We start from the raw sequence: 13637 nt of genomic DNA, 5'->3' as shown, positions 1-13637 counted from the left end.
ATTGGTGGAGTCATCTGCCCAGGGAAGTCTGGTTGGCATCATGGTAGCATCTGGAACCTGGTGACTGAAAGAAGAATTAACATATAAAGCCAAGAAAATTGTTGATTAATCATGAACCTAAAGGCTGGAATAGTGCAGATGAAGATTGGGGGGGGGGGGTCTCTGTTTTGTAGATAGTTAGTAGGCTTATTTTACTTATATTCCAAAGGGCCCATGACTATACTAGTTTTTTTTTTTTTTTTTTTTCCTGAGCCTGACATCTGATATGCAGGTGGATCCAAGTTATTGTCTGGGGAGATGATGTCATGGCTGGAAAACGGACCAGAAAGCTGGATCAGAGAAGAGAGTAGCTCCCAAATATGGGAAAGGTGTATAAATATTGACTGTAAACCCCATCGATTTGATCTGATCTGGAGCCTATATTCAGCTTAGGAGCCTATGTGACCTCTACATCCCTGTAGATCTGAGCTCACATTCTGTGGTCATGAGTAGGAATGTTGCAAGCTGCCCCAATTTCAAGACCCATCATCCTCAGATGAAAGATAGAGTATGTTGTTCAGCCTCTCTTTGGAGGATGGAACATTTTCTACTGTTGTTATTCCTTTCTATTTTTATTAGCTAGACAGATAGAAATTGAGAGGGGTGGGGGTAGATAGCATAATGGTGCAAAAAAGACTCATACTTGAGGCTCTGAAGTCCCGGGTTCAATCTATTAGCCAGAGCTCTGATATAAAAAATAAAACAAATAAACAAATAAATAAGATTAAAATTAAATTGAGAGGGGAGTAGGAGGGAAAGAGAGACCCCTGAAAACCTGAAGCGGACCCTCTGCAGATGGGGAGAAGGGTGTGCCACTGCCTAGCCCCCTCTGGAGAAGTTCTTTTCATAAAGGAGAGAGAGAAAAGAAGACATGGAAAGCAAGACAAGATAAGCAAGAAAAGATTCAGATATTCTAATGGGTTTCAGAAAGAGAAGTTCTGAGCAAGTCGTCAGGAAGGGCTCTGTGGATGCACACATTCAAATTCTGAGCATTCTCTATTACTCAGACAGTCTTCACTCATTTGATTTGTTGTTGGCAAGCATCTGCACAACTATTATGTGTGTGGATCTGTGGTGGTTGCAAGAAAATATCTTCAAAGTAGGCCCATCCTGTAGGGAGCATTTAGGGCAACGAGATGTCCATGTGCAGTGAGAAGAGCACAAGAAGTATTCAGGCTGTAAGGAGCCACACACTGATGAAGGACAGCTCTGCCAGGAGGTGACTCACCCAGGAGAGTGTGCTCCTTACCAAGCACAAGGACCTGACTTCTAATCCCTTCCCCATATGGTTGTGTGATGAGAACTCCATGAGTAGTGCTGCTCCTCTCTTTGTTTCTTCTCTCTCTCTCTTTGTCTCTCTCTCTCTCTCTCAGGTAGAGCAGGAGACAAACCTGTGACAGATAGTCAGGAAAAACTATGAAGACCTGAACAGAGAGGAAGCATGGATCCATGGCCCTCAAGGAGGGTCTGAGCCCAGCCTAAACTTTGGATATATTCTAGGCCCATGGGGAGGTAGACAAGGGCCTTGGGCTCCAGCCCTATAAAGAGCTCTTTATATCTATTTTCATCACATTTCCATGTCTGACCTTTCTTCTCTCATATTTTTCAGGCAGTAACATCACAGCTGCTTTTCTAATGCAGAGGAAGAGTGAGCCCAAAGGACCCTTGGTAAGAGTCAAGGGTGAGGTATGGGGAGATAGTTTGTGTTAACTTCATGACAGTTATTGTGGAAGAGAGACTGTAAGCTGGTGCCAAGCAATGGTGCACAGATTGTATTGTTCAAGGACCTGGGTTCAAGCCCCTAGTCTCCACCTTCAGGGAGAAAGCTCATGAGTGATGAAGCAGGACTTCAGGTATGTCTCTGTCTCTTTACCCCTCTCTATCTCCCACTCCCCTTTCAATTTTTTTTGTCTCTAGTCAATAATAAATAAAAATATTTTTAATTTAATTTAATTTTTTTTGTTTTGTTTTAAATATTTATTTTATTTATTTATTCCCTTTTGTTGCCCTTGTTGTTTTATTGTTGTAGTTATTATTGTTGTTGTCGTTGTTGGACAGGACAGAGAGAAATGGAGAGAGGAGGGGAAGACAGAGAGGAGGAGAGAAAGATAGACACCTGCAGACCTGCTTCACCGCCTGTGAAGCGACTCCCCTGCAGGTGGGGAGCCGGGGTTCGAACCGGGATCCTTATGCCGGTCCTTGTGCTTTGCGCCACCTGCGCTTAACCCGCTGTACTATAGCCCGACTCCCAAAAATATTTTTAAAAAGAGAGAGACTAAGCACTAGAAGCAGGACTTCTGGTAGGTCTCTGGTTTGTCTGGCTCTGGGGTCAGCAGCAAATGGCATAGTGGGGACACAGTCCTCTGGACAGATGAGTGACAGCAGAAGCAACAGTCCCACTTGAGGCCCCTGCACACAGAACATGACAGAATGTGAAGATCCTGCCGGACTCTGCTCTTGCATTCTACAGCTCCTGCAGCTCTCCATTATCTCCATTTTTAGGGAGGCTCAGAGAACATATCACCTGCCCATGGCCATACAGCCAGTGAATGGCAGGCCACAATCTGAGTTCAGGTCTGTGTTCCTCCAGAGCTCTCAGGGATGAAGCCACTCCACCACCAACGTGCTTCTGAATCCCATGGGAGGCTTGTTAAAACGCACACTTTATAGGGTCAGGACTAAGGCCTGAGATTCTGCATTTCTGCCATGCATGTGGGAGAGGCTGGGGATATAGTTGCAGTTTTTCTGTATGGGGCTAGGAGGTGGCGGTGAGGTGCAGGCAGGTATAAACCATCCTCCATCCTAACCCTAAGTCTCTGCTCTTCCCTTCCTCATGGGAGCTGTTGCTACTCAACCCAGTTTCAAGGGTTATGCTGGTGCCTTCTCTGTAGCAAGTCAGGGGCCCCGCCTGTGTACAGCCCTTTGTGCCAAACAGCCTTTTCGAAATCTCTCTGTTTAGTGAGCAGAACTCACATCTACGGGCTTGGGGTGGAGCTGTTTCCAGGAGAGGCCCCTGACACGACCAGGCTTCTTTTCTTTTTCCTTTTCTAGACCAGGCACGTGGCAGGGTAATACTCAAGAGAAACACGAAGTGTTTGGGCCTTGCTTGAACACTTGTATTTATGAACACTTAGACAAAGAGATTGAAAGAGATCACAGCACCAAAGCTTCCTTCAGTGCCATGGGGGCTGGACTCAAGCTGGGTCATGCACATAGCAAAACAGTGCACTAGCCAAGTGGGCTTTTTGACCAGCCTGTGTGTCATCTTAAGTCAACCTGCTGTCTGGAAATCAGATCCAGATTCACACTGAGAATAAATCTAGATTGGGTGGGGGGGTAGATAGCATAATGGTTATGCCAACAGACTCTCCTCTCCTACCTGAGTCTCCCAAGTCCCAGGTTCAATTCCCATACCACCATAAGCCAGAGCTGAGCAGTGCTCTGGTTAAAAAAATGAAAACAAAAAATAGACAAATAAATAAATCTGGATCTGGTTCTCTCCTCCTCCTTCAAGAATTATTATTTTGTGAGAAAGACCTGAGTACCACTATGCTCTGCATGTGCAATACTCAGTATCAAACCAGAGCTGATTCTTCTATTTAAAAAAATTTTTTTTTTTTGTCATCCAGTACCTGTGCACAGTAAGCATTCCCACTGTATTTAAATCAGGAAGTCGGTTAGAGAATTTTGGAGATGGGGCCAGGCAGTAGTTAGTGCAGCAGATTAAGTGCACTTGGCGCAAAGTACAAGGACCGGCATAAGGATTCCATTTTGAGTCCCAGCTCCACAGGTGGTGAAGCAGGTCTGCAGGTGTCCATCTTTCTCTCCCCCTCTCTGTCTTCCCATCCTCTCTCTGTCCTATTCAACAATAACGACAGCAGCAACAACAACAATAAAAAACAAGGGCGGGCAGGGGTAGATAGCATATGCAAACAGACTCTCATGCCTGAGGCTCCAAAGTCCCAGGTTCAATCCCCTGCACCGCCATAAGCCAGAGCTGAGCAGTGCTCTGGTTAAAAAAGAAAAAAAAAAAAAAAAAAACAAGGGCAACAAAAGGGAAAAAATAGCCTCTAGGAGCAGTGGATTCGTAGTGCAGGCACCGATCCCCACTAGTAACCTTGAAGGGGAAAAAATTAATTAATTAAAATAAATTAAATTTTAAAAACTTAAAAAAGTAAAATAAATGAAAAGTGAAAGGGTTTTGGAGACAGTCCAGCTTTTCAGGAGTACACATATTGTGGGCACCTGGGTACCAAGTTTGGGTGATGCTATTAGCAGATTCCTCATCCCCTCGACTGACCCACAGTTAAGCAGTGCCCGCCAGATTCCTCTCCACCTGTTCCTCCGTGGAGAACCTAGGATAATAGTTACAGGGAAGCCCTGGCATTCAAAAGTCACAAGTCTCTCCTAACTTCTGTACTCTTTTCTCTTGTTAGGTGAATTCTGAATTCTACACTGGCTGGTTAGACCACTGGGGCCAACCTCACTCAACAGTCAGGACTGAAGCAGTGGCTTCTTCCCTGCATGATTTACTCGCCCGTGGGGCCAGTGTGAACTTGTAAGTATTCATTTATGGAGGAGGGGGTCTGCTCCATGGCTCTGGGCTCACAATGAAGTATTATTGTCTTTTCTCTTGTTTCTTTGTAGGTACATGTTTATAGGTGGGACCAACTTTGCCTATTGGAATGGTAAGAGCAATTTAACATCTGGTTACAGACGCTTATGCAAAAATGTTTCTGATAATGCTTGGTGTGTGTGTGTGTGTGTGTGTGTGTGTGTGTGTGTGTGTGTGTGTGTGTGTGTGTGTGTGTCTACAAACTTTTACTTTCTATATTTCTTGTCTTCTAGATTTTCTGGTAGAATGGGCCAGGTGTGCACCTGGTTGAGTGCTCATGTTACAATGCCCAAGGACCCAGCCCCCCACTCCCACCTGCAGGGGGAAAGCTTCATGAGTGGTAGAGTAGGGCTGCAGGTGTCTGTCTCTCTCCCTATCTATCTCCCACTTCTCTCTCAATTTCTGGCTATCTATCCAACAAATAAATAAAGATAATAAAAATTTTTTAAAAGATTTTCTAATATATAGTTAACTGTATAACTTATAAAACACTTTTCTTTTTAAAATTTTTTAAATATTTTTATTGAATTAATGATTTACAGTAAGCAGTAAATACAGTTGTTGGTATATGTGTAAAATTTCTCAGTTTTCTGCAAAACACTTTCACTCCCAGACTAGGTCCTCCTCCATTATCATGCACCAGGACCTGAAAGTTCTTTCTCCCCTTCCCAAGAGTCCTTTACTTTGGTACTATACACCAAGCCCAGCCCAAGTTCCCCCTCTGCTTTTATTTCTCTCTCTCTCTCTCTTTTTATTAGTTATTCAGTATTGACTTACAAAATTACATGTCAACAGGGCTGCGATTCCACACCATTCCCACCACCAGAGTTCTGAGTACCTGATCCCTCTATTGCAGTCCACTGTGGTTCTCCCAAGGTTGCAGATATGGGTCAACCATCATCTCTACAACTAACTGTCTACATATGTACATAAATTCCCCCCTTTTCTTCCAAGTCCAGTCCTCTCTGCCCCACCAAGCCACACATAACCCTATTACTACATCCAACTATCTCTCCTCTTTTCATCCCCTCTCTCTGGGACCTGATGGAGCTGGAGTTCAGAGCCCTCTTATCCTCTTCCTCTTCCTTATCTCTTCTCCCCCACTGGGAGTAAGGATCAAAATTGTTTTTAGAGTACAAAAAGTAGGAGTTCTGGCTTCTGTAGTTGCTTCTTCACTGGACGTGAGTGTTGATAGTTTGATCCATACCCCCAGTTTGTCTCTATCTTTCCCTAGTGGGATAGGGCTCCGGAGAGGTGAGGTTTCAGGACACAGTGGTGAGATCATCTGCCCAGAGAAGTCAGGATGGAATCATGGTAGTGTCTGCAACTTGGTGTCTGGAAGGTGGCAAGACATAAAGTTAGACAAAATGGTTAATGAGCACGAACCAAAAAATAGGAACTGAGCTGGGGCTCAGTGCCTGGATGACAAATTTTACTGCTCTTGGTGGTCATTTTTAATTAATTAGTTAATTAAATAAATAAAAAAGAAAAGGATGGGGTTGGATAAGGTTATCTTTAAAAGTAATGATTTCAGGAGTCGGGTGGTAGTGCAGCGGGTTAAGTGCATGCAACGCAAAGTGCAAGAACCAGCTCAGGGATCCTGGTTTGAGCCCTGGCTCCCCACCTACGCTTTGCGCCACTTGTGCTTAATCAGCTGTGCTACCACTCAACTCCTTCTTTTAAGATTTTAACATTGATTTCATATGAGATAGAGAGTTTCACATGCGAAAGAGACAGGAGAGAAACCAGAGCACCACTCCAGTACATGTGGTGCTGAGGATCAGGTTGAGAATCTCAGACATACAAATCCTGTTTTATGGTTTATATGAGAGTAGGAGAAACTTTGCCAGCAGCCAGGACCCTTCACAGGCGGCAAAGCAGGTCTGCCGGTATCTTATCTTTCTCTCCCTCTCTGTCTTCTCCTCCTCCTCCATTTCTCTCTGTTCTATCCAACAATGACAACAACAATAACTACAAAAATAACAAAAAACAAGGGCAACAGAAGGGAATATATATATACATATGTAAATAAAATTTTTTTAAAAAGTAACTTGATTTCAATGTGGTCTGGGAGGTGGCGCAATGGATAAAGCATTGGTTTTTCAACCATGAGGTCCCGAGTTCAATCCCCGGCAGCACATGTATCAGAGTGATGGCTGGTTCTTTCTCTCCTATCTTTTTCATGAATAAATAAATAAATAAATTCTTAAACAGAAGGATGAATATGGGATGATCTCACTCTCAGGCAGAAGTTGAAAAACAAGATCAGAAACGAAAACACAAGTAGAACCTGAAATGTAATTGGCATACTGCACCAAAGTAAAAGACTCTGAGGTGGGTGAGTGGGGAGCATACAGGTCCATGAAGGATGATAAATGACATAGTGGGGGTTGTATTGTTAAATGGTAAACTGGGGAATGTTATGCATGTACAAACTATTGTATTTACTGTTGAATGTAAAACATTAATTCTCCAATAAAGAAATAAAAAAATTTTTTTTAATAATAAATAGATAAATTCTTTTTTTTAAAAAGTAACTTGATTTCAAATACTAGCCTTGCAAAGTACTCTTTGAAGTAAAAGAGGAGACATCTCACACTAACCTCTCTGGTGCTCACACTATAGCACTAGCATGTGGAACCTGTTAGAAACTTTGAGTCTCAGGTCCCACCTTTGACCTGCAGAACTGAGATCTCTGGTTAGTGTGTGTGTGTGTGTGTGTGTGTGTGTGTGTGTGTGTGTGTGTGTGTGTGTGTTCACGTGTGTGTGTGTGTTAATTTCACCAGAGCACTGCTCAGCTCTGGTTTATGATGTTTGGGATTGAACCTGGGACCTCTGATGCCTCAGGTATGAAAGTCTTTTTTTTGCATAATCATTATGCTAACTCCCCTCCCTCCCTCCCTCCCTCCTTCCCTTCCTTCCTTCCTTCCTTTCTGTCTCTTTCTTCTTCTTCCTCCTTCATTTTATTTCTCCTTTTTCTTTCTTTCTCTCTATCTCTCTCTTTAAAAAATTATTTTTAATAGTAAAATATTAAAGAGAGAGAAAGAAAGGGGAGAGAGAGAAAGAACCAGATATCACCGTGGTACATGTGCCGTCAGGGATTGAATTCAGGACCTTATGCTTGAGAGTCCAATGCTTTATTCACTGTGCCACCTCCTGGACCACTCTCTTTCTTTCTTTCTTGATTTCATTTACTAGCACAAGAGAAGGAAAGAAAGACAACCAGAGCATAACTCTGGCACATGTGAAGTCAGGGATGCTTGATATCACGTTTTTTTCTCTTAGAACTGACTTATAGTCTACCTGGAAATTGAACCCAAGCCTCAGCACCTCAGGCATAGAAATCTTTTGTACAACCACTGTGCTATCTCCCTCGCCTGTACCTCATGCTTTAAAGTCTAACACTAGCTATTGCGCCACCTCCATCTCATGAGAGGCTCAAAGGCTGTGGCATAAAGAATCAGAGATGTGGGTCATGCCTCCATCAGTTGGAGCAAGTGTGGTGGGGAGCTCTCGAGTCCCTACCTGTCCATCTGCTGAGTGAGTGGATGGGGAAAGAGCCTTGGCAAATTCTAGGGCACTTGGCAAGGGGCACCTATAGTCCCACGAGGGTTAGTTTTCAAATTACTGGCATAGGGTCACTGTCCAATACTGCATACAACTTCCTGCATGTGAAATTGTCTTTGACAAGGTTGGGAGCCTCTGTACTAGATTCTGCCCTTTAGACAGTGATTTCAAGGCCATTTGCTTGTCTGCTCTTTTTGTGTGCATGGTATTGGTCTCTGTTATGATGACCTTTCCTGGGGAGCAAACTCAGCAGGGAGTTCCAACGGTGGATGCTCCCAGAAGCAGCTCCCATGAAAGAGTAGAAGGGGTGAGCAGAAGGAGAATTGGGTTGGGATATGCAGTTTCCAGAGTGACTCAGCTGATTCTAGAAAGAGTGTTAGAACTAGAATGGCTCCTGAGGCAAGGGAACAGGGATATATATATAATTCCTTTAAGGGTCTTAGCCTTGGGCAAGACAGCTCTGCAGAGCAGGTCACCTCTGAGAGCCAGTGAGTGCCCTGGTCCTGACTGGATCTCAGAGTCACGCCACATGCACCATCTTCTACACTCTTTACTGACATTACAAAACCTTTAAGGTCACCTCACACTCACTTGTGGGCTGAAATATCTGTAGTCATCTCCCACTCTGTTTGGTATGCAGCTCCTTGATTGTCATCAGCGAATCTTCTGCCCATTCACCCCTGTCTCCACCCTTGACCTTTCTTAGCCACACTGTGAGGTCATGAGAGGCTCGAAGGCTGTGGCATAAAGAATCAGACATGTGGGTCATGCCTTAAGTACCACTATGATGGCTACAATTGGGAGCAGGTGTGATAGGGAGTCCCAGGGTCTCTACCTGTCCATTTGCTGAGCGAGTGGATGGAGAGAGAGTGTTAGAGATTCTAGGGCACTTGGTCAGGGACACCTGTATTAAGAAACTTGTTTCTCTAGAGGAGGCCAGGTTGTGTTGCATCCAGCAGAGCAAACACACAACCATGCAAGATGACCCCGGTTCAAGTCCCCAGTCCCCACCTGGAGGGCAAGCTTCATATTAATGGAGCGCTGATTCAGGTCTCTCCTTCTCTCTATCTCTCACCCTCTATCAAAAAGAAAAAGAAAAAAAATATATGTGGCTACTGGGAACTGTGGAGCCATGCAGGCACCAAGACCAAGCAATAACTCTGGTGATTAAAAAAAAAAAAAAAAAAAAAGGAGGAGGAGGAGGAGGAAGAGGAGAAAAGGGGCATGGGCGGTAGCGCAGCAGGTTAAGTGCACATGGTACGAAGCACAAGGACAGGCGTAAGGATCCCAGTTCGAGCCCTAGCTCCCAACCTGCAGGGGGCGGGTCGCCTCACAAGCGGTGAAGCAGGTCTGCAAGTGTCTTATCTTTCTCTCCCCATCTCTGTCTCCCCTCCTCTCTCGATTCCTCTCTGTCCTATCCAACAACAACATTAGTGGCAACAATAACAATAAGGGCAACAAAAAAAACTAGGGAAAATGGCCTCCAGGAGCAGTGGATTCATAGTGCAGGCACTGAACACTAGCAATAATCCTGGAGGGAAGAAACAAAAGAGAGAGAGAAAAAAAACTTACTTCTTTAAACCTTGCATCCTGAGAGCCAACCCTGTCACTTAACAAGTGGTTCTAATGTGTCCTTTATTTTTTTCTTTCACAATAGTGAGTTCAAGAATTTCAAAAAGTCTTGTCCCAGTAATGGACTTTCAATAGTGGCATTTCTTTTTTCCTCCTAGGGGCCAACTCACCCTACCAAGCTCAGCCCACCAGCTATGACTATGACGCCCCACTGAACGAGGCCGGAGACCTCACTGAGAAGTATTTTGCTCTGCGAGAGGTTATACAAAAGGTGGGCCTTGTGGGGGCTTCAGAGGACTTGGACTCAGTCATTTAAAAGGCAGATAAAGCGAGGCATCAGATAGACCTGACCTTGAACCTTGGTCTCTAGTTAAGAGAGGGCCTACTTGATTCATTTATATAAAACGGGGTTGTCAGGGGCCAGGTGGTGGCGCACCTGGTTAAGCGCACATGTTACAGTGAGCAAGGACCCAGGTTCAAGCCCCTGGTTCCCACCTGCAGGGGGAAGAAGCTTTGCAAGTGGTGAAACAGGGCTGCAGGTATCCCTCTGTCTCTCTCTCCCTCTCTGTCACCCCCTCCCCTCTTGATTTCTGGCTGTCGCTATTCAATAAATAAAGATAATTTAGAAAAAATTAGGGAGTCGGGCGGTAGAGCAGCGGGTTACGCGCATGTGGCGCAAAGTGCAAGGACTGGCATGAGGATCCCAGTTTGAGCCCCCGACTCCCCACCTGCAGGGGAGTCGCTTCACAAGCAGTGAAGCAGGTCTGCAGGTATCTATCTTTTTCTCCCCCTCTGTGTCTTCCCCTCCTCTCTCCATTTCTCTCTTTCCTATCCAACAGTAGCAGCAATAATAACTACAACAATAAAAACAATAAGGACAACAACAGGAAATACATATTTTTAAAAACTGGGTCATCTCATAAAGATTTTTTAAAAAGAAGCATAATTAAGGTATCTGAACATTCCTGACATACACTGATTGGTAAGTAGTCACCATTATTTTTTTTATTATAAATGATAGAACTTGGGGTCGAGCCATAGTGCAGTGGGTTATGTGCACATGGCACAAAGCACAAGGACAGGCATAAGGATCCCAGTTCAAGCCCCAGCTCCCCACCTGCAGGAGGGCTGTTTCACGAACAGTGAAGAAGGTAAAAGAAAAGCAAATGATACAACAATGTGTGTCCATGGCAATAGCTAAAGCAGCTAGGGGGGAGTCATGTGCATCATGAAGCATGGTCTGCTCTCTGGCCTGCTCATGAACCGCTTAGTCCTGCTAAAGCTGTAACCTTTTGAAGCATCTAAGGCACCCAGGTGGGGTTTCCTGTCTGTACTGTGGGTAAAAAAAAAAAAAAAACCACAGTTTTTCTGCTCTGTCACCTGAGTTTTGAAGTTTTAAAAAAAAAAATTTCTTGCTTATAAATGGTCCGGTTATATTTTCTTTTGCTGTAAGCATCTTATAGTCTCAATTTCAGCCTCAGTGTTAAAATTTATAATATAAGATATTTCAACTATACATAAAACTGTCATCTATGTTTAGCTGCTCTGAGAGTTTATCCATTCTATCTGAATTTTTCAAATGGATGGTTAAAGTGTCACTCCTGTTCTTTTCTCATGGGTCTTATCTCTGTAGAACTCTGGTGTTTTTGTTTTGTCTCAGAGCTTCCTGTTTCTAGCCTTATTGTTTCCCTCCTTTACTTGAAGAATGAATGATAGGCCGAGAGAGAGAAAGAACCAGACATCACTCTGGTACGTGTGCTTCTGGGGATTGAACTCAGGACTTCATGTTTGAAAACCCAATGCTTTATCCACTGCACCACCTCCCAGACAAAGGCCATATATTTCTTTCTAGTACTGCCGTAATGCCATCTCATAAGTTTTGATATGTAAGATATCTAGTATCACTTGCTTCTAAACATGCCTAGTTTGATTTCCCTCTGAGCCTTTGCTCAGTTGTGGATTGCAACTGAGTATTTTTCTCCTTTGCTGACAGCATTTCTAACATACAGTAAGCCTTCACTTCATGTCATTGATGGGTTCTTGGAAACTGTGACTTTAAGCAAAACAACGAATAATGAAACCAATTTCTTACCAAAATCTAATTGATATAAACAAGAGTTGAGTTCTCACGACATATTTCTGGTCACAAAAACATCATCTAGTCTCTAAAGAACTGAACACTTAAAATATTAAGCAGTAATTCGTATGCACTTCATTTATTAACTTTCGAGCCTGCCTATTCCAGCTTAGGGCTATGTGCTTGCTATCCAGGAAGCTAGGGGTGCAAGGTGAGAGTCAGTCATGAACAGGACACTTTTCTGTCACAGACTCACTCGTTCAGACCAACCATTTCAATGTGCCAATTAGCCACATGTGCATATCAATGGCCTATAGAAGGAAAGCAGAGAAAACCCTTGCAGACTTGGAGAGAATGCATGCTTCATACAGACAATGACTCCAGACTGTGCACTCTTCATACAGACAATGACTGCAGACTCTGCACTCTTCATACAGACAATGACTCCAGACTCTGCACTCTTCATACAGATAATGACTCCAGACTCTGCACTCTTCATACAGATAATGACTCCAGACTGTGCACTCTTCATACAGACAATGACTCCAGACTGTGCACTCTTCATACAGACAATGACTCCAGACTCTGCACTCTTCATACAGATAATGACTCCAGACTATGCACTCTTCATACAGACAATGACTCCAGACTCTGCACTCTTCATACAATGACTCCAGACTGTGCACTCTTCATACAGACAATGACTCCAGACTCTGCACACTTCATACAGACAATGACTCCAGACTCTGCACTCTTCATACAGACAATGACTCCAGACTCTGCAATCTTCATACAGACAATGACTCCAGACTCTGCACTCTTCATACAGACAATGACTCCCGACTATGCACTCTTCATACAGACAATGACTGCAGACTCTGCACTCTTCATACAGACAATGACTCCAGACTGTGCACTCTTCATACAGACAATGACTCCAGACTGTGCACTCTTCATTACAGACAATGACTCCAGACTCTGCACACTTCATACAGATAATGACTCCAGACTCTGCACTCTTCATACAGACAATGACTCCAGACTGTGCACTCTTCATACAGACAATGACTCCAGACTCTGCACTCTTCATACAGACAATGACTCCAGACTCTGCACTCTTCATACAGACAATGACTCCAGACTGTGCACTCTTCATACAGACAATGACTCCAGACTCTGCACTCTTCATACAGACGATGACTCCAGACTCTGCACTCTTCATACAGACGATGACTCCAGACTCTGCAATCTTCATACAGACAATGACTCCAGACTCTGCACTCTTCATACAGACAATGACTCCAGACTCTGCACACTTCATACAGACAATGACTCCAGACTGTGCACTCTTCATACAGACAATGACTCCAGACTGTACACTCTTCATACAGATAATGACTCCAGACTCTGCAATCTTCATACAGACAATGACTCCAGACTGTGTACTCTTCATACAGACAATGACTCCAGACTCTGCACTCTTCATACAGACAATGACTCCAGACTATGCAATCTTCATACAGACAATGACTCCAGACTCTGCACTCTTCATACAGATAATGACTCCAGACTATGCAATCTTCATACAGACAATGACTCCAGACTGTGCACTCTTCATACAGACAATGACTCCAGACTCTGCACTCTTCATACAGACAATGACTCCAGACTGTGCACTCTTCATACAGACAATGACTCCAGACTCTGCACTCTTCATACAGACAATGACTCCAGACTCTGCACTCTTCATACAGACAATGACTCCAG

At 43.9% G+C, this 13637-nt stretch overlaps 1 protein-coding gene across 2 annotated transcripts in view; it reads left to right on the top strand.

The window, feature by feature from the left end:
• Window positions 1-13637, top strand: part of GLB1 (galactosidase beta 1) — a 109431-nt gene that overhangs the window by 52824 nt on the left and 42970 nt on the right. For both annotated transcript variants that reach the window (XM_060180493.1, XM_060180492.1), the window contains exons 7-10: window positions 1649-1707; window positions 4476-4597; window positions 4687-4727; window positions 9952-10064. In XM_060180493.1, the coding sequence (XP_060036476.1) occupies window positions 1649-1707; window positions 4476-4597; window positions 4687-4727; window positions 9952-10064 (335 nt within the window). The remainder of the gene's footprint in view (window positions 1-1648; window positions 1708-4475; window positions 4598-4686; window positions 4728-9951; window positions 10065-13637) is intronic.

This window comes from Erinaceus europaeus, chromosome 21 (assembly GCF_950295315.1).
Source record: "Erinaceus europaeus chromosome 21, mEriEur2.1, whole genome shotgun sequence".
Taxonomy (NCBI): Eukaryota; Metazoa; Chordata; class Mammalia; order Eulipotyphla; family Erinaceidae; genus Erinaceus; species Erinaceus europaeus.
Note: the sequence above shows the minus strand (reverse complement) of the source record. Positions and strands in the feature narration are given on the sequence as shown.